Source organism: Blennius ocellaris (genome assembly GCF_963422515.1).
Source record: "Blennius ocellaris genome assembly, chromosome: 5".
In the NCBI taxonomy this organism is placed as follows: Eukaryota; Metazoa; Chordata; class Actinopteri; order Blenniiformes; family Blenniidae; genus Blennius; species Blennius ocellaris.
Window position 1 is genome coordinate 9,018,019 of NC_137654.1, and position 23,309 is coordinate 9,041,327.

The following is a 23,309-nucleotide window of genomic DNA, read 5'->3' on the forward strand; positions in this document are numbered from 1 at the left end:
TGTCAAAATAGTTGCAAAATGTGCTGTAAACGGAAAGCCACTTTTAATGAGAGAGTCGAAGAGAAATGAAGATTCCCCAAACTAATTGTGAATGATTTTGTGGAGAAGCTATTTGTTCTATGAATGTTTCTCACTTTGACGGTGAATGGTTGGTCATGATTCCCAACGTTAGTCCTGGCATCCTGGAAAATGTACAGTCAATCAGGAATTCAAAATGCATGAATACATGTTTATTTCTCACAGTTTATGATAGTTGAATTGATAGTTATAAAAAACGCAGACATTTCATTCTTAAGGCGCTCCAACTGTTTCAGGTCAGAGGAATAACCTGCAGTTCCGCCTGTGTCCAGTAGGTGTCAGGATGAAGCTGAGCGTTGTTTTCGAGAGAAGAAGAAGTTATGGAGGCTGTTTTCTGAGCTTGCCGGTCTCTGTTGTGTCCTCGTTTCTCACAGAGGAAATATTTCATTTCCTGCAGCAACAATGAGTTCAGTTCAGACTTTGAGAGAGTTTATCAACGAGCGACTAACTGCTGCTGCTGGAGAAATATTATAATATAATATAGCTGGCATGCCACACTGAGATCAGATGATTTAATGATCCTCTACTAATGATCATAATTGATAGCAGACAGGTGAATATCCCGAACCTCCATTTAATCATAGAAATAAATAAAAAGATCACCTCACAATCACCTCACCTCACAGAGAGTAACATATAACACCAGATGTTTTATAAAAGTTCACAAAAAAGTTAAACCATGTTGTTGTTTGCTCGTAGTAAGTTCAAACTTATTGAACTTTATTGGAGCCTTTTTGGACCACAAGTCAATATATGGTCCAAATGCTGCAAATGACAGGAGGAATGAACATTTAGTCTGTTTGGCTCAGGCCAGAGTTTTTCCACCTTTTGTGTGTCGGTTCATGTTGGACATGAAGAAATCCTCTGACATGCAGATTATAGAATATGAGGCTGTAGAGAGCAGGAGTACAGGAGCTTGTCTATTAGATGTGAGAGGGGTCACTTTTATTTAGCTTTGATGGCCAGACTTTTGTACTGAACAATATGGATTTGTTGGAAAAGAACAAAATGTATTTATTAGACTTTATTTTCACTGGCCAAATTTTCCGTATTGATTTTCAAACTTTCGTAGATCTGTTATACTATCTATTGTTTTACTTAAGGTTTTAGTAAGAGGCATGATGTTAAGAAGGATAATGATATAATATTAAAACTTGGAATTTTTTGCATTTTAATCATCTGGTATTCAAACGTGAACAACCTCTGTCACATTATTTGCCTTGTTTTTTTTCATGTCAGAAAGTTGTTGCTGAAAGAACCAGTTCAATTGCCTAACAACCTCAGAAAATGCTTCTTTTTTTTACCACAATCAAATGGATTTTGACCAATATCAATATATTAAAACTTGACCTGTGTGTGCTTCTAAATGTGTCTTTGTGCTACTGAAATATTTAGCTTGGTCGTATGTGTACAGTCCAGTGATGACAGAATCGTTACACTCTGTTTAAGACTCAAGTCATTTTGTTGTGGAGAAAGAGGGAGAAGCAGTTTTTCTGAGTGTTTTGTGATGGAGTTAATTTTTTTTGGCATCTCTGCTTAAACTATTTACGGATCTGTCAGGTTGATGATCAGATGATCATGTTGACTAAGTTTTCTGTGGTTCTTCCTGTATTTAACCATCAGAGGGAGACAGAAACCATCAATCAGCAGGAATAAAATAACTCCTCCAGACACAGGTCGAATAAGTAAAGAGACACAACTGAAACAAATGATGAATACAGACCTGTTTTTAGTGACTGCTAACTGAGGCACATGGTATGAATGAATGAAAGAATATGTTGAGAAAGCATTGTTGCTCTCTCACGCTCTCTCTTTCAGACACACCCACCCACACACACACACACACACACACACACACACACACACACACACACACACACACACACACACACACACACACACACACACACACACACCCACACACACAAGACACTCAAGATATCACTGCATCAATGTCCTTCAAAAATAATGTCGCAAGACTGCTGCCTCCGCGGCCCGGCCCTGGATAATTGGCAGATAGTGGATGAATGCGATGTAGAATTTCCAGTTCTGTGTTGATCTGTTAAACCTCTTAGAGATCATTTTGCACAAAGTCCAGTGCAAAGTCACTTCTGGCAGCTTTTACTTGTTACATTCGACCAATGTCACAGAAATTAAAGGAACTTTCTAACCCATGTCAACATCTGGGAGCTGCTGCACAAACTATGACTCAGTCTGACACAGGTAAGATTCTTTTATTCTTTATTATGCCATTGAGGTTTGGGCTGAAAAGCTTTTTTTGTTTGTTTTCTTTTGAAAAGGTGAAATTAATGGAAATGCCAGTGCTGAAAATTGTATTCCCTCTTTAATGAACAGGTCAACACTACATTATAGGGATGCACCGATACAAAAGTTTGACAGACTGCAAGTTATGTTTTGCCCAAATATCAAGAGGGGTGAAAGCCTGCTTGTACAACACCAGCAACTTAATCACCAGTGAAATTTGAACCAGCAGCATGAGCCTGATGCTCATTAGTTTAAAGGGCTCATATCATGAAAAAAATCACCTTCTAATGGTTTTCCAACTGTACTCATCGTCTCCATACCTGGAACGACGCCCCAGAAGTAAAGAAAGTGTGTCCTCTGTCTCTCTGGCTTGTTTCAGTTTTTAAGAAGTGTGTTGCTCCAACCAGCCAATCAGAGATCAAACCCTATATACTAGTGTCATCCGGGGTTTAGCCAATCCTGATCAAGGTCGGCTCCTCCCCTTAGACTCCTCCCACAATTAGGCAGCTCTGCTCTGGCACATGGCACCACGAGAGGAAGTATTTTCTCCTTTTCCCAAGATGGGCATGTGTGGGCCGAGCCAGTCCAGCTCACACAGACACAGCAGATTCTGAATGCAGCTCCTATGATCTAATATTCAAATGGTGGAGAATCAAGGAGGAGCTGGATTTGGAGCAAAAAACTTTGAATCCAACATTTTTGCTAACAGTGAGCTCAGTGTCTCATTCTATAATCTACAATCTACACGAAGCAGTGTGTGAATAGATGTTACACTTGGCCCAATGCTGTACGGAGGTGGTTCAGAGAAACACACAGCCTTTGCATATCATTTGTATACGAAGTATAGATTAGGTTTAATGGCATTTGATAAGTACTTGTAGCGATACTCGGTATCATCAAGTATCTAAAGGTTTGTACTTGTACTTGTACTCAGCTTCTGAAAAAGTAGTATGGGTGCATCTCTATGACTTTGTTGTAACTTTGAGATTGTCAAAATGCGGATTGTGCATGTCAAAGACCACAAACCATAATTAAACACTTTCTGAAATATAGAACAGCCCTGGGAATCTGCTCGTTGCTTTTATTTTGAGTTGGTGTGGGTGAGCGCCCCCACTTGGCTTTACTGTAATGTTTTGGAAATTCAGCGATTCAAGACAGGGGCAGTGTTCTTATAGGCAATGTTGAGGAGGCCCCTGAGAAAATACATATTAAGATTGAATCTGCATTAATCCTTTATAGAACGCTTTATTAATGTCCATGCATAACTTTACATAAATGCAGATTTGGACATAGAATTAATCTATTCATTATACACTTTTTATCAGACACTCTCCTGACGCTGGCCGAAACAGAGGAAAACACCCAGACCTCCAGGTGAAGTGAAAATATTCAGCAAACAGATGTTTTTCACATTAATTGTACCATTAACTATATTTGACTTTTTTATATTCTCTTTGACAGCGATGCTCAATTGCCCCAATTCTTCTCCAGATGTAAGTTGAAAGTGCTCCTGTTTTTAGGTGAAGGTAAAGTACGGCAGAGTCAAAATGAGGGGAGTATTAGGTATGGCTGAGTTCAGATGCGGATTGTGAGATTTGCTGGTGGGAGGAGACAATACCGGCTATAATGGGAGATGATGGTCACTGTGAAAGTGCAGTATGAGTTTAGAATTGGCAGTATAAAGTATAAAGTATAAAGTTGATTGCATGAGTTTCACCAGCAATGGGAAAAAAGTATAATGTTGTTGGTCCACTCTAATGGTAAAGTAGCTTCAATCTCCAACAAGAATATTTGCTGGTTTATTTGTTTCCGTTGATTAAACAGCGAAGGACAATACTCTGTTCTGTTCATGTGCCTTCAGGGCCACCAGGTGTTACCATCTTTTGCTTCGGGCTGATGTTAGGAGTTCCTGGAGGTCTGATGCTGGGCAGAACAGCAGTCATCACGCTTCGAGCTCTGGAGCTTCTGGCCAACAACAAGCTCCTCATGGACCAGCTGGACAACAACTTTCAGGACTTTGATTTGTTTACAGGGCAAAAACTGAGTGAAGCAAAAAGGTGCAAAAATGACTACATGTTCATATCGCTGTTGGTTGAGAAGTTTGGTGTCTTTTCTACCATTGGATCATTAGCTGTTGGGATCCCTCTCGGATTGTCCATGAACAGGCTGATAATTAAAAAATACGGTGAAACCGCAACAGGGAAGGCTCTTGCTGTGGCCGGGCCACTTTGTCTGATGGGAGTCACTGCAACAGGATGTGCTGTCGGAAGAGCATTAGAGTGGTTTCTGTTAAAAGCATCCAGCATAAATATTGTTATGTGGTTTGGTATTGTTCTTGTCGCCACTGTCTGCGGCCTGCTGGTCCCTCCCAGCTTGGAGCTTTGCTTTGAAGAATCCAAGGCAATGACAATCTGGCTATTGACACCACTGAGTACGCCATTTTTTCTATTCGTCATATGCCTAACTACATGTTTGTCGAAGACGAAGCTTACTGTTATGCTTGATTCGTTGCCAATGATTTTGGGTGGAGCTGCGTGCATGGACTATGAACTTGCACTAACTTATGCACCACTCCCCCTGATGTTAATCATGACTGAAGTGTTCAATGTTGCAGGACAGCCAATTATTGCCCTGCAGCCACACACAGACACAAGCAGTGCTGTAGTGGAGGGCCTTTTTGTTGGAGTCCTAACTTCACAGTTTCTGATATTTACTGTGGGAATGACATTGTTTGCGACTTATAGAACAGTAGGAGCAGGGAAGATTTGTGTTGGTGCTGTGGCTTCAGGTGCAGCAGTTGTAGCTGTCATAGAGTCTGTTCTGCCAGTGCTGGGTCCAGGTCCCACTATCGGAGCTCTGATGGGGGTGGCAGGGTCAGTCGGGGTAAGTCTTGTTGCAGCTGACGCAAAAGCAGATTCCTATGGAGAAGTCATTGGGCACCATGGATCGGTGGGAAGGTTGGGGGTGACCGTTGGAGCAGCTGTTGGAGCGTTTCTAACGTCATGCACCCACAGTGGACTCTCAAGGAGCTTTATGGTTCTTTGTGCCACCATGATTCCTGGTGGACTCTATCTGCCAGGAATGTTATTGTTTGTACACAAGCATTGTGCAGTGTCGAGGTTTAATTTTTGTTTAAGTGCAGTAAAATTTGTAATTCTCTTAGTGTGGTTGTATTTTACCACCACCACTGCCGGTGCTGCCATTGCTACAGTCTTTATAATTATTGTGTCAGTCGTGGCAATGATGTCATGTGTCTATAGCTTGGTGTTGTGGGCATTTCCCTTCCTCACAATCTAATTGAGAGAGATAGGAATTTGCTTAGGGGTGAATCAGTGTGAGCATTTTTGGGGTTCTGGGTCTTGCCCAAATAAAAATGTAAATGGTTATTAAACCAGGAACTTTGAGACTCGAAAACAATCAAATTCAGAAGCCAGAAGCATGACCCCTTACAAATGTCAAGTTGAAAAAATGACATACCTTTTCCACACCAAGTAACACCTATAGAGGAAGACAAGTTCAAAAGAAAGAGCAGTCATTCACGTGATGGAGGACACAGGGAGGCACAAAAGCATCAGGAGATCGAGATAGTAAGAGTTTTTGTTTCGCCTGTTGTAACACGGTTTGATCTTGTTGTATGTATCTGCTTGATTAAATTTGATTTAACGATTACCACTTCAATGCCTCCACCCCACACATGGTGGTGTTCTGTAGCACATTTCCTACCAACCCAACTCGACCAACTCTTGTTCTCAACACTAAAAGGACATTTAGAGTTCAGGTGAATCACTAGTGGACGTCTTTGCCACTGGGTGAAGAGCCCAACCCTCAAAAAGAAGCAGGGTTCCAGAAAGTACTAATGAAGAAAGAGGCCATCCGGCATATGTATTATCCTCACAGCTGGACAAAAGGCAATCTATTTGTGACTTGTTTTGGCCTGTCTGGAACAAATACAGAGATTGTTGGTGCTATTGATGTTAAGGACATGTTGCTGCACTTAATTTCACCTGAATGTGTTGATCTTCAGGGAATAACTTGATAGTCAGTGCAGTCATCCCCTTTATATCTTTACAGTCGGGCTTTGACATTGGTTACACTGCATCTGGCCCAGGGGTCTTTTTTGCAAACACCATATGTACTCACAGTGTGTGATTTATGTTAAAAAAATAAATAAAAAGGGTTGTGGTGTTTCTATGACAAAGGATATCATACAAAAGAGCAACGGAGAGAGTGTAAGAATTTGAATGTTATTAAATGATTTTAACTTGATTCCAACTCCATGGTCCTGATGCCATGCAGACAAAATAACAAGTAGTACAATGATAAATGCTTCAGGTCAATCAGGTGCATTGACAAGCTATAACTTTCACTTTCAAAGTAAGAACCGTAGCAACATTTCTCAACAGGTAGATCAGACTTTTATAGTGAAAACCCAGAATTGTACCAAAGTGTACCATTTGGTGTGACGCTACCAGTGTGTGCTGCATGAGTTGATTCTTGATCTGTGAGGGTTATTACGAAGTGCCAAGTGTTGTATTTGATCTCATCTTCCATTCATGTTTGCATGAACAAAACTGCACAATATTTGTTTTTTCTTTGTCAGTGTGAAGTATTGAGCAGTTATGTAATAAACAGCTATCACGCTAATAATTAAAGATATACTACAGAGGAACCAGAGAGGATATTTTGTGATCTTTCAGCTTGCAGTGTGTTATATGCTTGGTTTACTGATACAGTCAATAAAAATTATGTCTGAGCGATATAAGTTGTGTTGCTTCAGGTGCTTTCATTATTTCCTCCTGTTTGATTATTTGCTTTCAAAACCATGCACTCTTCACTGCACCTCTCTGCTGCCATATATTTTGACAGCTTTCATTTTTTTTCATAGAAACTCTCGTTTAGAATGAATCATGAACCAAACAAAAGGCAACATCTCAAATGTGCAATTTGGCCCAAAATGTGCTGCTAGTTGACACTGACAAGTGAGAAAACATCTTAGTTTAGTATCCAAGGCGGTGTTGTCAATGTTTTTCCAAGATAGAAATTTCCACAAATTTGATTAAAATTACTTTGGTACATAGGACAAACATCTTGAACAAATGAGGCACATTAAGCAGCACAAGTGTTGAATGTTTTCTACCTTGTGGTTTGTCTGCGTTATCATTGGTGAACAATGCAGAAATTCCCGTTTATGTTGTGTCACACTGCAATTAAAAAACTATTTTGAGATACTTTATGCTCTTTCAATTCAAAGAACTGGGAGCTGCCTCACAAACTATAAACACATCTGACACAAGTTACCTTTGTACTTTTTGAACTTTAACATGGTGCAAGAACTGTTTGGATTTCCATGTAGAGCAGCATGTTCAGAAGGCATTTTCCATGCGATTGCTCAATCGAGAAAACATTTATTTTTGTAACGTGCCTTTTTTATGCTATTGTGATCCATGCTTTCCTTGCTGATCCATTACCTTGTGCCGAATGTCCTTTTTGAACATAAACAACGTGGACAAAAGAAACATATCTAAGGTCTACAATCACCAATATTGAAACTTTTTTCACTGGCAGAAGAAAACATTGATTTTTTTTCAATGTCTTCAGATGAATGTATTTTTTTTACCAATAAGACAAAATGCTTTTTCAAACATCTGGTTCCCGCAAACGACAGATACAACGTTTAACATAAATCACTTCACCGCAATACTTAAACTTCTTGCTGAATAGAGTGATATACCGTAAAGTTCCCAATAGAAGAGCACCACGTAATAGAGGAGCACCCCTCTTTTTCAATAGTGTGGGGCGCATGAAGAAAGAACAAACTTCACGAATTGATAAATGTTATATTTTGCAGTGGGTGCAAAAATGTAGAAACAACAGTCGATTCCTTTTTTTTTTTTTCAAAATTGTTTTTTATTTCTCACACCAGCTGGGGCTGGGTTCCCAATAGACATGCACCTCGAGGCTTGCACTCATGCAATGAGTGGGAACTATATGGTAATATATATATATTTTTTACTGGAAAAGCTGTTCCAATGCACTTATCAGAGGCTTATCACTGACATTTTCACACTAACAACAGCTGTGATGCATCATTTAGTGCCTCGTCCAATGAGCATTCGACACATCAATAGGCTGCAATGGTCCTCGCACACCGATTCATTTCTCATCACGTTGCAGCACGCCGTCACCACTTTGGAACTTTTCACTTTTGCCCTGCCGCTTCCACAACCTCGTCACTCCTCCAGCCAGCACACCTCCTTCCTCCTCTCACAGCCCATCTCTCTATTCACAATTCACTGATACCTCAGCCATGACTTTTAACTTCCTTTCCTGCATAGGAGTTCTCAGCAGGAACAAGGAAACAGAGGATCATCACACGTCATGAAATGACAGAAAATTTAATTTCTTTATGAAATCTGGGTCTCCTCACTCTTGTGTGTGTTCATGTCTGAACTTCCCCTGATTCGGAGGCCTGCTCTGCATTTGTGTTGGCACGCATTTGCTGTCGTGAGGTCTGGGGTTGTGCATCGGGGTTGCACTTCGTAAGAAGAAAACAAACACTTGAGAAAGAATAAAACAACAACAACAAAATCAATGATATAATGTTTTATGCTTTATCATCAAACTGTTTTGGTGCACTTTCCCTGCCATTCTTACCGCCTCTCTCTGGGCTGTTTGTGATACTGGCTCTGTCAATGTTTTGGTTTTCAGTGTCTCTTAAGTAACCAGCTGATTAATTAATTAGTTTTACTCCATGTTGTGATCCCAGGAACTTGAACTCCATGTTCGGTTTGTCATTTTAAACATAGAGAAGAAAATCCAGTATTGCCAGTGTTCAACCACACATAGCTTCTGTCTAAACCAGCAAAGTCATCCCAAGTTTAAAAGAAAAAGAAAAGAAAAAAAAAAAGAAATACAGATATACTCTCCACCTGCACACACTGCACAATCTTGGCAAAATCAAACTTTTCTCTTCCACCTTCATTGTATGAGCTGAAACATTGTCCAGCCAACGGTTCACAGATTTACACATTGATTCTATGGCCACTGCCCACCTACTGAAGGGGGGAAAGGTTATTCTGACAAGAATAACGGTTCTCAGAGCAAAACATGTTTTTACGAACCCCTGTTTCTATGGCAGTGTTCTTTTTTTTGTTATCCTCTTTATGATGCTCTTTCTTTCCTGCTTTAACTGTGACTTCGACGCTGCAGTTGCATGTGGGATTTGATTTATTTCCCTACTGAACACACCAGGAGTTCTATTTCTTATGTGGGGAATCACTAATATGTTCAAAACAGAATTCTGTCTCGTGGCTGCATTGTTTTCCAAAGATTTTTGTGATGTTTTTGAGAATCTCGTCTTCCAAACTGTTATTGCTCCTGTACCGCTGATGTTATGTGATAACTGATATGTTAAACTTTGCAAGAGAGCCCATTGTTACCTTACAGTCACCAACAACACGAGCGTTTTTGTTGGCGTTGCAGCATCCGAGGGCTGACATGGCTCTGTTGGTAGATCGGTTGTCGCCCAATCAGGAGGTGGCAAGTTCGGTTCCCATCTCTGCCTGCCTACATCCCGAAGTGTCCTTGGACAAGACACTACAACTCAAACTGCCTGTCTGAATGCAGCGTGAGAGTGACTGGTTGGTGGTGGTCTGAGGGGCCGATGGTGCATATTGGCAGCCTCGCCTCCGTCAGTCTGCCCCAGGGCCCCTCTGGCTACAGACGTAGTTTATCACTGTCCACTCTTGAGTGAATGAATAATGCAATTTAACGCGTCTTTCAGAAAAGCCAGAAAAGCACTATAGAAAACTACTTTATTATTATTATGATCCCAGTTTCTAACAGTTCCTGTTGGAATGTCATTATTCATATTTTGGTAAAGCGCTGGTGCAGGTAAACTCTGGGCTGGTGCTCTGGCTTCAGGTGTAGCTATTGTACATTTCATAGAGAGGGTTCTGCCAGTTCTGGCTCCTGGTCCCACTATAGGAGTGCGGATGTGGGTGGCGGGGGCAGTGGGGGTAAGTTTGGCTGCAGCTGGAGCTGCAACAGATTCCTTAAGATCAACATGTGGGCTGGTCTGGGTTGACAGGACGGCTTGCAGTCACTGCTGGAGCAGCTATAGTGAGTTTTCTATATTCTGTCAGGACTGCCTCAGACTATTGTAGTCACTATTGTATATCACCTCGCACTGTCTTTGATTCCCTTGTCTGTGTCTTCATAGTCACTTTTACACTGTTAAAAACAAAAACAAAAACAAAAACAAGACACCAAGGATAATCACAAACTCTTTGAAGTATTGACCTGATGGAATTGTGAAACTGAGGCATTGAGGAGTGCAAAAAGAAAATAAGAATTGTGAATAAAACTAATTTGACAGTTGGAATGTTCATTCACAAAAAGTTTGGTGTATGAAGGGTTAACTCGCTGAGGAAATGATAAGAGAAAAATGTAAAACCAAAACATTTAGATAGTAACAGGTGAACGAGAAACCAAGTCAGCTGATACCTCCGTTTCGCAAAAGAATGTTGACAATCTAGTGTTGAGTGTTTCGTGGTTTATAAACTCTTCTTTGTTTGGAGCCTTCGCCCCACTGCTTCTGCCTTCATCCCATGACTGATAAAGAATTTACAGAACCAGACTGGACACTTAGCAGCTGCTGCACAAACCATGAATGACTCAGACACAGGTAAATTTTCTCTCGGTTGTAATTCCACTGCTGACTCCTTGTCAGCTTCGAAAGAAGATTTGGACAGCTGGTTTTTACAATAAACTAATCCATCATGCAGTGTAAAGTCAATGCACGATTGAAGTTTGTACATTTAAAAAACACATTAATTTGTATTGTAATGTTTGTATTACTTTTGTATATAGAATGTATTGTTCATTTTCACACATCTTTGGAATTGTTTACTGTTTTGTATTGTTTATCTGCACTACCTTAAATTAAAAAAACAACACATTAATTGATGGAAATGGTAAAAAGTTGACGTCACAGTGATATATTATGAAAGAAGGGCATTTAAGCAGAAGCATGCCATGGTGATTCCCTCATCTCAAGACAATGAAATAAAAACCAACATCTGATTAGGCAGGGCTCTGCTCACAATGAAGTGGTCATCAGTGTGGGACGTGGCCAAAGGACGCCCACTTCCATTTATTCCTGTGACTCTTCCAGTCTCTGTTTAACGAGCTGATGACACTCTCAGCTGAGTGGGCACTTCCGCCTGAGGACATCCTGTTTAAAGCTTCAATGGCGTGATACTGTTGATCAATGTGTGCTCGCGTGCATTCAGAAGTTCAGAGAAAGTCACATTAAGTTCACCTCCAAAGGTTCGAGTGCATTTGTTTTATCTTCATCTTGAAATTTCAAACTTAAGCTGAATATGCTGAACTTTTTGTAAATAATGTATATATTATTAGAAAATGGTAAAGTAGCTTTTATACACCAGTATTTTAAAGATGAGTTCCATCTAGTGATTATTTTTGAGAGAGTCTGTGTTCAGTGTGATCAATATATGTCTTGCAGAAGTAAGGGCTTGGTCATTTCCTGGTTTCTTAACACTGTTTTTTTTCCAACCAGTATGCTAACAACCTCTGTGTCACCTGATTGATACATGACACATAATTGTACTACATTTTTACCCATATGCAGAGAACTGCCATTTTTTAGAACACTTGCCGAATGTGTAGATACGTTTTTGACTTACTCAACATGCACGCAAAAATAAAGCAGCAGTGGACTGAGTCTCGAAAAGTCTGGAACGGCACTTGCATAGACACGGTGAACTCCCCCATCATTGCCTTGTGCATTTCTGAACGGATGTGTGATTGTGATTAATCTCATGGGAAGAGAAAGACGAAGCTGAATGACATGCACTGGGGAGTGTCCGTCTCCAGATCAGTAAAGACAAAAGAATCTGAGCGCAATAAAAAGTCAAGCTTTACATCCTATAGGTTCACTGACGGGCTGAATCTCCACAGAGCTTTATTTGTTGCACTGCTCCACCAAGTGGCCAATAAATGGAACACTGATAAAGACGCTGTGGCTTCAGTTCTATTTTTCACAGATGGGGGAAACGTCTCCTCTTTCTTGTTGGCTCCTTTTCATGAAACAAGGGAGAGTGCCAACAAATCCAGTGGATCTTCTTCCCTTCCAAGTCAATTTCACAACGGATCTATCACTCAAATAAACCTACAGCAACTTAACCATGAAGCTGGTTAAGAATTGTGAGTTTTAACTTTCAGCTATTTAAAGTTGCTAAAAGCAATACTATTATTATTACTTCTGTGATTAAAAAAAAAAAAATCTTACCAGTTACAATTTCCTTAAACACTCAAAGGAAGAGGGTCGAGCTGTTTCCCGAATTAATACTCTACCTCACAACAACATAAAATACTTTAAGTTCTTTATTAAAGCTGCTTTCATTGTTGCTCTCAGTGATTAAATCACATATTCCTCTATTCTAAGCAGAGATGTTACGAAACTGAAAGAATTTATTGACAGATCAAGTCAAACTGTCGTTGATATAGCATCACTAACATCTGCAAAAATACAATGCAGATCGATCAAACTCAGAACCTTGTCCAGCCGTCTGCAATGTTTATGACCAAATCTACCATTTTTCTCATTTCCACCAAATCAAATTTACCCGGAGCCACAAAACACGTTCATTCCTTAAAATTGACCAGTGTCAATTATTGTTCATTGTTCTGTCAAAAACTGCGTTATAATCATTATTCTCACTGTTTATGTTGTTGCGCTTGTTATGGTGATTGGATGAGCGGGCACCTGGGAGGAGGGACAAGGAGCAGGGGATGCTGGGAAGCTGTCCGGGGCGAATGAATGAACGGACAGTTGATGAACCCCGACCTGAGACAAGATCATGCTGATGTTAGATGTGTGCTCAACATGGAAATACTTCAAATGAACCCTATTTAGGATATTTTAGTGGCAGTGTGTAACAAACACTCATGTAGTGTGTGTTGACAGCTTGTCTGAGGGTAAAAACCAGAAGTTAGATGTTTGTACCGTTGGGCGTGAGTTTTTAAAACTGTGTGTGAAGATTTGAGAAATAGTAAGTGTCTTTATGAGCTTGAATTAAAAATAACAATATACTTCTTTTTTGGTGTGATTTTCATCGATTTGGAACAAAAGTGAAACTGAAAAACACACGACTGTATAATTCAATTCGATCTTTGAGTTATTGGTTTTGTGGCCAGATCACATAAATAATCTCCAATCAAAATGCTGATATGGAAAAATTAGACTCCCTCCATGAAGTTTTAAAGCATGCGTGTGTGTGTGTGTGTGTGTGTGTGTGTGTGTGTGTGTGTGTGTGTGTGTGTGTGTGTGTGTGTGTGTGTGTGTGTGTGTGTGTGTACACAAGCTTTGCATGTGATAACATTCTCCCATTTCTCTTGGTGGAAATATTTATGCTAAGTCTTCATTTGAGCGTGCAGTTCAAACAGACAATGTCCGGTGTTCTTTCCCTCCCTTTTTTTCTGTCCAGGGGTAGCAAAACTCCGGGGGGGGGGGGGGGGGGGGGGGGGGGGCGACCATTCCCTTACAAGCCCGTTCATTGTGAACAAGACCCGGCCCCCCCTCCCCTCGCTTTACACACATACGTGTGTAAAGCGTGTTTATATCGAGGCGTATCATATTCAGCATCACTTGCAGGTATTTATTTTCAGCACGCAAGGAACAATGTTAGGAGAGCGATGATATGTAAATAGTAGTGATCCAGCACAGGTGTGCGATCCCCCACAGGGGGGGTGGGCGTATGGTTTGTTGTTTAAAGTGAAGAAGATGAAAAGGATCCAGCCAATCTGACAGGGTCGGCACATTGGACTCTTAGTATAACCCTCTGATGTAAACATTTCCAGTCGCTCAACACTACACTGATTGTGTTAGTATTAATGTGACCACATGCGGGCTTGTGTCTTTCTGAGCTGTAGAAGCCGTTACTCATTTTACATGTTACTGTGTCTCCACTACTTTTGTAACTAATTACACTTCCCTGCATGTAAACCAAGCAGTTGTACATCCATCCATCTGACGATTGGCGAGAGCAGGATGCTTCCTTCACAGGTCACGGCTCCATCAAGGGACTGTAGATCACTCTTTAACCTCAAATACATTTTGTGGAACTGTGCAATGAAACTGGAGCATGCACAGGGAGAACCTACTAATTTTGCACAGGAAGACCGAAAAGGCTTTCCATTAACATTCTTTTATTGTCTTTTTCTTTGCTGCTTATTTTTATTTGTCCATAGAACTGGTGATATTAAACAAAACAAAACTATACAACTAAAATGCTTTGTTTTATTGGGTGTACGTACGAGTATGGGGTTGAAGACAGCAAAGAGTCAACATCCTGTCTACACGACAACGTTTTCAAGTTTTGCGTTTCTGTTTATACAACAACAGTGCTTGGAGGAACTGAAAATGCAACTTTTGAAAACACTCTGACTCATCTCAGTAGAGGCAGGGATAAAATGATAAAATGTTCTTCTAAAACGCTGCTGCACATGCACACCACGGTTAGTAAATAGTTCGTCCGCACGAGTCAATGAACAATAACAACAATGTTGCCCCCAGAGTGTCATGACTCCCCGTCCACATTCTCCTGGGACCCAACAGTTAGTTGACAGTCACATTAATAACAATCTAACATGGCTGTCTGTCCATATGAATGTCTGTGTACTCGGCATAGTTATGTTGTTTATAGTGTATTGTTCTTTGTGTGTATGAGCGTGTGGTTTCATTCCGAAAACAACCTACAGCAGCCACTAGTGACCCAAAATGAAAATGACATCAATCTCAAAACATTGCATTTCAAAAGCGATACTTCGCTCAGAGGCAAACGCAGCAATGTTTACATTTTCACTGAAAACATTGTGTAAATGCGCCCTAAGCAAACGAGCTGAACACGACCAATTTAGAAATCGTAAAGGTGAAAAATTGCACAAGTATTTCCTGACGAAAGCAGCAATGGTATATTGTGAATAATGCATTATGAGACAATGCACTATTTTATTTATTTAACGCCACTCTATTTCAAAGTTATAATAAAGCTGTGTTATAATAAAGCTACCTGCACATGATAAAGACAGATGGAGAAATATAAACACATACATTTTATACAGAAGTACAATGTAACTTCAATTATTACATTTTTAGCAAACTAACACACAAACAGATTTTACATATTTGCTGGAAATTGATGATAAAGCTACTTACCTTTTTCTCTGTATTATATTTCATGAATCCTGTTGTAAGACATAATACTTGATATATAAACCATTGACATCAGTTCCAGTCAGTCACGATCAACTTTTCTTCAGTGTAGCGCAGTCGATTGTTCATTAGCTCTAAGTTATGAAGTGCAGGCCCTGCAAACTTTACACAAACTACAACAAACGTCTGTGTTGGTGGACATTTGCGTGTTTAGAAGAGGAATGGTCAGACAATAGAGGTTTTTCTTCTTATTGTGGACACGAGCCATCCATGAGCCGACTCAGTGGAGAGATTTTCCAACTCTGTGTCCCGGCTGTCAAAGACCTCTCCGACTCCGGCGTCGTCACTGGAGGAAATCACTTAATCACAGAAATGCTAAATGCTAACAATAGACTCTTCTCTTGCTGGGGCGGGGCGGGGCGGGGCGGGGACGTCCTGGAGAGTGGGAGACACCCCGAGGACCTGCACCGAGGCGTGTTCTCCACGTAGTCTATACGGATGTAAGTAAGTGGTTATCCCGCAGGCGTCCCTCTGATTCACGCTGCTCCTTCTTTCCTTAATACAGTGATTAGAGCTCGGTGCTGCGGTGCTGACCGAATGCCAAAGCTTTCCTCCCTCCAGCTTTATGCCGACAAACTCCAGCCAAGTCACTGCCAGTAAAATAAAACACTCCGTCTTTGTTGTTTTGCAAACAAAAACCTTCTGTGGAGATTTTTTGTTTTCAAATTTACTGATAATTTATCTAATTATTTACTCAAGAAATTCTGACCTTGTATTTTAGTGTTTGCCAAGTAACATTTTTTTTGTTTATATTCCATAAAGAAGTCATATTTCATCCAAAAAAAACATCCCCAAAACAATTCCGTCACTTTAGTTCACGGTTGATGTGTAGTAATTGCATTGTTACAAACAGAAATTATGCCTGGAGAGCTCAGTGTTGAGAGTGCGTTAAGAATGATCAATTCATAGTTATAAAGCAAAGAAATCCACCGCAAGGCTCGGAAATGTAGATGAACTTTGTCCAACTTTCAAACCTGAAACCAAAACATTGGAGAATCTTTTCTTTTTCCCTCTGTCTGACTTTTATTGAAAGCAACCGATGACTGTGCCGAACGGAGAGGGGGACGAAGGGAACGGCAGCGAGGGGCTGAGGGTGGGAGTCGAGGGGTGGTGGTAGTGCTTTGGGGGAAATCTGGAACCTATAAACTTGAGCAACTTCTAAGACGGAGACGCAAACGTCACAGCGGTGCGATCTGGTTGGCTGTACGAGACACCTTCATCCCCGCCTCGTCTCTTTGATCCGGCCAATCGTTCAGGATCTGCTCTTCCTGTTGTGTTAAGCTCAGCTGTCCCACAAACCCCCCCACGAAAAAAACCCTCACAGACCAATCGGTGAGTCAGACGGGTGGGCAGCTGGAGGCTTTGCCTTCCTCTGCCTTTAAGAAGTCAGATTCAGGTTGCTGTTGTCTCACATGCTGCTGTGGGAGCGGGACATGAGGAGAGTGTGCTTTGCCGAATGCAGCGCTCCCTCACTGAGGCTCTGACAGGTTTCCACCCGTGTGGACAAAGGAGGGCGGCCGTGATCTGAACACCCAGGGCTGAGTTCACGTGTGACAAGGTGGAAAGACCGTGAAAGAATTGGAACGGCAGATGATTAAATGAAGGCACGTCGTGGAGGGAGTTTCTGAGCGCCAACAGAAAAGAAAGAAGTGGAGAGGGAGGCGAACTGAAGGAAGAGCTGGTCTTCAGAGGAGGATTCAGTCACAAAAAAAAGGAAAAAAAAAGAAAAAAGAAAAAAGAAAACCAGAAGAAAAACGTGGCCAAGCATGAGAGAGGAGGAGCAGTCGAAAGATGACCACCCCGAGGAAGGAGTGGTTTCCAGCGAGGAGAACATGGGGAGACCTCTTTCCAACACCTGTCCCGTCGTAGTAGCAACGCCGGGGGTCATCGGACGGAAACGGCAGCTGATCGCGCGCATGGAGGATCACCTCACCGTCAGCCCCACCACGGCTGCGGACGACGGCCAAGTCAAGGCAGAGAACGACATCCACCTCTACACTGCAAAAAAACTCAAGAGGAGCCCGCAGCACCGGTCGCCGTCCTCGGGCCCGTCCCTGTCCCCCGTCCCCGGTCCCAGCCCCGGGGGGCTCTCATCCCTCGAGGACTCGCACGCACAGAGGGTCATCGCCAACATACGGGAGCGCCAGCGGACACAGTCCCTCAACGAAGCTTTCGCCTCACTGCGGAAGATTATCCCCACGTTGCCGTCCGACAAACTCAGCAAGATCCAGACGTTGAAGCTGGCATCGCGCTACATTGACTTCTTGTACCAGGTTCTGCAGAGTGACGAGATGGACGCCAAGCTCGCTGGATGCAACTACCTGGCCCACGAGAGACTGAGCTACGCCTTCTCTGTCTGGAGGATGGAGGGCGCCTGGTCGACTATGTCTGCTGGTCATTAGCTCGAAAGAGATTTTAAATATGACAAACTCCTCACAGCAGGGAAACACTTTTACATAGACTGAGGAGATGGTCAAACTGTCTGCTCAACGGTCGACTCCTGTATGTACCACTATTCATGTTTTGTGACCTGCAGTGAAAAGACATGTGAACATGTAGACAGAAGCGATTTTTAATTCACCGCCACTTTCCCTTGTCATCAAACAGTGCGTAGGATGTAATAGAGGAATATTGTCATGTGACTACTCTGCTTCGTTTAAAAGCAGTTGTTACCGCTCATGAGTGTCAGTGCTGCGGTTCAAAAACCCGTTTGAGCGAGATGTGAGTTTGCTCTGTCTTTAAGGACATGTGTGTTCTTGTTTACATAAATCAGGAGAGGTGAGAGAAACACAGCTGGTCTTCATTCAGCATCCATTCAGTTCCTCGACCTCACGGCTCAGGACTCCCTGTCCTGAAGCGTAGCATCCCCGTGACCCCGCAGCTTATTGTGCTTGACGCCCTCTGACCCCTCGACTTTCTCAGGTTGTGAAGCTTGACAGCTGGGTTCAGCCGCTTTATCGCTTCGTCTTGCCAAATCACCAACGTCACCATTGTGACAGGTGATGGTGTGCCCACCATCAGCCACAGTGGAGGACGTGCACACAATATGGGAAAATAGCGGTAGCTATAGAAAGACAGAGGAGGACTAGAGTCAGAAGTGGAAAGACAAAAGTTGGATGTTTTGAAGGCATGTTGGACCTTTGACTTTTCCGTACCCTTTCAACTCCTACTTTTCCAAGACTCCTGACATTTTATGAATCCCCGACCACCTCTGAACCTGAAAAGCGGTGGAAAAAGCCTCCACGGGCAGCCGCCGTCTCTCCTGCCTGAAGTTTCTCCTCTATACGCCAAAAAATCCCCAAGCCCCTTTGTTTCTTCTGTTGCCAAAAAAAACAAAAAAAACAAAAAAAAACCAACCTCTCCTCTTAAAATTCTTTCCTCTCGTTCTGGCCCACATTCGCTTGCGTTGCACGAAACGGTGATACAGTGGCGGCACGCTGACGAGGAGGAGTAATGAAAACAAACGGCCTCCAAAAAGCCATGAATCATGCGTGTCGCCATCAAAGGGGAGGCTGATGTGGCTCCCTGCTGGGCTCCCATAAACCACTGGGAGTGATGGAGGAGGTGAGAGCTGATTTATGCATGAAAATCTGCACATAGGTGTAGTTGTGCGCAGGCACACACAAACATAACCCCTTTCCGAATGAATTGGAGTTTGTTAAAAAAAAACAACAACCTGAATCGAGGTTTCTGATTCAAGCGAACATAATCAAACAAATTTGTTCAAATGAGTCTGAGTTTTTATTTTGCCAAAGGGATTAAAACAAGCATGCTAAAAAGGAGCAACACCTGCAAGCCTTAAATAAAACACACACACTTGAGAGGGAACAAGGGTCGACGTGCTGTTTGGGTTCCAGCTCACATCCATGACAAATCATTTCTTCCCTCGTTGCCAAAATGCAGCAGAAAGCAGGACCCTATCATTAGCATGTCGCGGGGAGGTAGCTAAGGTTTCCAGCTCTTGTGAAGTCTTTTACCCGAGTCCCGCAGTCGGCACAGTGTGGTCTCGTGAGGCTAAACTTCACCGACATGCTAAAAGACACTTGACATTTGAAAAGAATGCTTTTTTGGCCAAAATGGAAGGAATCTGTGTGTTTTTCTATGTAGCATGAGAGAGGCTAGGCTAGCACAGACGAATGGAGAACATACGTTATGCTGTATGGGCTCATTAATTAAATCTAACTTGTTCTCCCACTTCTGTCTCGTGTTCCACCCGGGGAACAATATTAGTGTTCCTTGCATTTGTCTTTTTTCCAGATGTACTCAACATCGGGTGTCTGCTGGGTTGAAAAGCTTCTGTCAGGGATCTCCACGGTAACGTGTCCATCATTTCTGTCAATCAAGCTGATCTGATCCCCGTGTCCGCCATCTTTCATACTCCGTCTGGACGGACTTGGATGCAGGTGGAAACTGCATTGACATAGGTAAAAATCACTGGCTCTGAATTATTAATAAGGTTTCTCCCCGGAAATGTTGTGAAAACCTCAACGAGATAAACAAAATACCCTAAAAAAAACAAAAACAAGTTCTTTTTTTTTCTAAATGAACAACTAAGGAAATATCGTAATGATCTTTCTCATATCTATAAAGTTTTCTTTAATCTGTAAAACAAATTGGAGCTGTGAATCTAAAATATACAAAATATAGATTATTGAATGAACAGCAAATTATACAATGAAAATACATTTTCTCAATGAAAGAGATATGTATATTTATAAAAGTGGGGTTCTTTCATTAGAATAATAGGAAAATATCTATAACTGATCTTTTAGATCAGTGTCGCTTTGCACAGTATTTTTATTTCCCAGAATTAACAAATAAAAATGATTACATAAAAAAAATAATCCAGTGATTAGTTTTAAGTGGTTCTGGGATTTTCTGAATTAAAAACACTAATTTATATTTGAGAAACATATTGGAATTTGACAGCTCTTTTCCTTTCCTTAATGAGAAAAAATAAATTGGTTTGCTTTGGATGAATTCATATTAAAATGTAGCGTTTTGCAATCTAAACGAAACATTAAACAAAAATTAAAGGTTTAGTTTGTCTGAATTAATGAAACACATCCATGTGGGAAATAACATTTTAGTGTCCATTTTAGTGATCTGATGAAAGAAATGTACAAAAATAATGTTTTCTGTTTTTCCAAATTATTGAGAAACATTTAAAGAAAACTTAAAATTCTGTCTCCATTTTTATGAATAATTGCAATTTATAATAGATATATTTGTTTAGTTTCTCTGAATTAGAAATACAAAACATAAATTATTAAGATTTTTCTGAGTTTTTGAATTTTTTTTGAATGAGATTGAAATAACAAACCGTTATTGAATAACTTGTGTCAGTCTTGAATTGTTAAAACACTGTTGAAGATCAGCAGCAGTGGATTTCTGCACAGTTTGAGGCTGCTTTTTAGTCTGGAGTCAAACCTTTCTGTTAATTCAGAAAAAATAGTTTTTAACAAATGTGAAGGCAAAACGCTTCCTCGGGTAGCTCCGTCAAAAAGGCACCTCACTTTTGGAGAGAAACAGTGGGCGAGCGATGCACTGATGCAGCGGTAAGCTCTGTCGCCACACAGTGGCAGTCGTTCCCGGTTCGAGTCCTAATTGGTAGTGGGCAATCTTTCTAAAAGTTGCATGTTCTCATTGTGTGTGTGTGGGAGGTGGTTCTTGGGTTTTCCTGCATCAATCCAAAAGCATGCGTTTAAAGTTCATTTGCGTCTCTAAAACACTTGTATGTGTGAATGTGTGATTTTCCATCTCAAATAAAGCAAAAGAGAAGCTCAATACATGGATTAATGTTGATTTTTTTTTAAGGTGTGTTCAGACTGGAATTCAACAGGAATAAAAGTGATAAAAGTTGAACTGTATCTGTGCTATTTAGATTTTTTTTTTCTATTGCCCTGTCAAAAAGTTGAAAAAAAATGTCTCCCTAAAGTGCTTGTTGTTGGTGTTTTTCCTCAAACATGCTCAGATTTATTCAGCCTCCACACCCACTCTGTCTCCTGTCTCTCTTGTTAAACTGTCTCTCTTGTTTCCCTTTTTTCTGTTGTTTTTTTTTCTTTTAATGAGGCCTGTGTGCCTTCGCCTGGTCAGCCAGGAACAGTTCGTTCTTAAAGCCACTGGGAGCCACAGTTTTATCTCCGCTGTGGCTCCGAGCTTCAACTGCGAAGCCATTAGAGCGAAACTGAGGAAAATGGTTAACAATGAAAACGAGACAGCTCATAAACACAGTGGGGTTTGTATTTACTCCTTAACAGGAATATGAGCTCCGCACAACATATTTGAAGGCTTTTAAGTGGACACTGCCACGCACACACACACGCACGCACGCACGCACGCACGCACGCACGCACGCACACACACACACACACACAGACGACAGTGTTGAAGCTCCATTATAAATGAGTGTGATCTGATCAGTGATGACCTTGCCGGGGTTGTTTGAGGTTTCGCTGCCCTGCTGTTTCATTGGCTGATAAATAAAACTCGCCGTGTGCCAGAGCGTTGTATATGACTCAGAGCTTCGGTGCCAGAATTCTTCGCTTCATGCGGCGTGGTTACACCACAGACAACGTTTCCCCTCCATGTTCTATCCAGCCAGAGTTGGACACAGTGACATGAAATCAGGTGCAGTTTGAGAGGCTTGTCTCCTCCGTGGTGTCAGAGTGCTCACCTGGAGCGTTCATCCAGCCACCATCTGTACCCGCTTCACCCAGACCGAAATCATAGAAAGTCAGCGCAAACAAGTTTTTTTGCTAAAAGCCCCTTACATCATGTTATCTTATTAACAAGCCGTGTCCAATGAAATGCATTGTGGCCGCTCAAATCACACCCAGCCCTGAAAGTTGTGAGCGGAATAATGGTCTTAATGGGTTAAAGGTTAAAACCAACTGTTTGATGATGATGATGTTGTTGCACAACACCAGTGCAAATGGCATCCAATGTTTATTTTTTCACTTTATAGTCTATCCACTCATTCAAAAAAATGTTAGTTGATGATCCCCAACTGAGCTGACTGTGAATATAAGTGTGTGTGACTGCCTCTCTTTGTTTGCCCTGTGAGGGATTTGTATTTGGCCTTCGCACGGAGTAGGCTGGGACTGTCTCCACAACCCTAAGTTGGACAACAGATTTGATGTAGAGTGGAGGATGGTTGATTGGGATTGAGCTCAGAGGCACTGGATGCCTGTCAGTGTCTGGTAGGACATATACCTGCACCCGACCAGAAGGCATGAAAACTGCAACTTTTCTTTTGTCTTTCTCTGGTTTTCTCTTCTTATTTCGCCACACGCGCAGTTTTTTTTCCCCATGAAATGCTTTTGTTTCTGCTCCAGTGTTCCAAACGTGGCTCCGTTTTCAAGTTTCCACCAGGAGCAACGTGGGAAACAGACTTATTGGGTAATCCATTTGATCTCCTGCAACACATTTGTGATCTTGTAAGAAAGCCAGTCTTGATAATACCAGACTGTGATTGAGTGCCTTTGATGCATGATATATTGCACTTATGTTTGAGGTCATGATGTCTTCTATCATTTATAAAATAAATTTTGACTATTGTAGTATTTTGGCTTTCTCGGCTATCTCCATGCTCCAGTGCTCACGGTTCAAATGAATGCATCCCTCAAGGCTTCTACATATAAAGTGTCTCACTGGCAACGAGGAATCA

At 41.5% G+C, this 23,309-nt stretch overlaps 1 protein-coding gene across 1 annotated transcript; it reads left to right on the forward strand.

Moving 5' to 3' along the window:
* Positions 1-16,973: 16,973 nt before the first annotated feature.
* Positions 16,974-21,636, forward strand: LOC308130432 (protein twist-like). The gene has a single exon (XM_080496828.1). The coding sequence runs from the start codon at positions 17,407-17,409 to the stop codon at positions 18,040-18,042; it is 636 nt and encodes a 211-aa protein (XP_080352954.1). The 5' UTR covers positions 16,974-17,406; the 3' UTR covers positions 18,043-21,636.
* Positions 21,637-23,309: the final 1,673 nt, after the last annotated feature.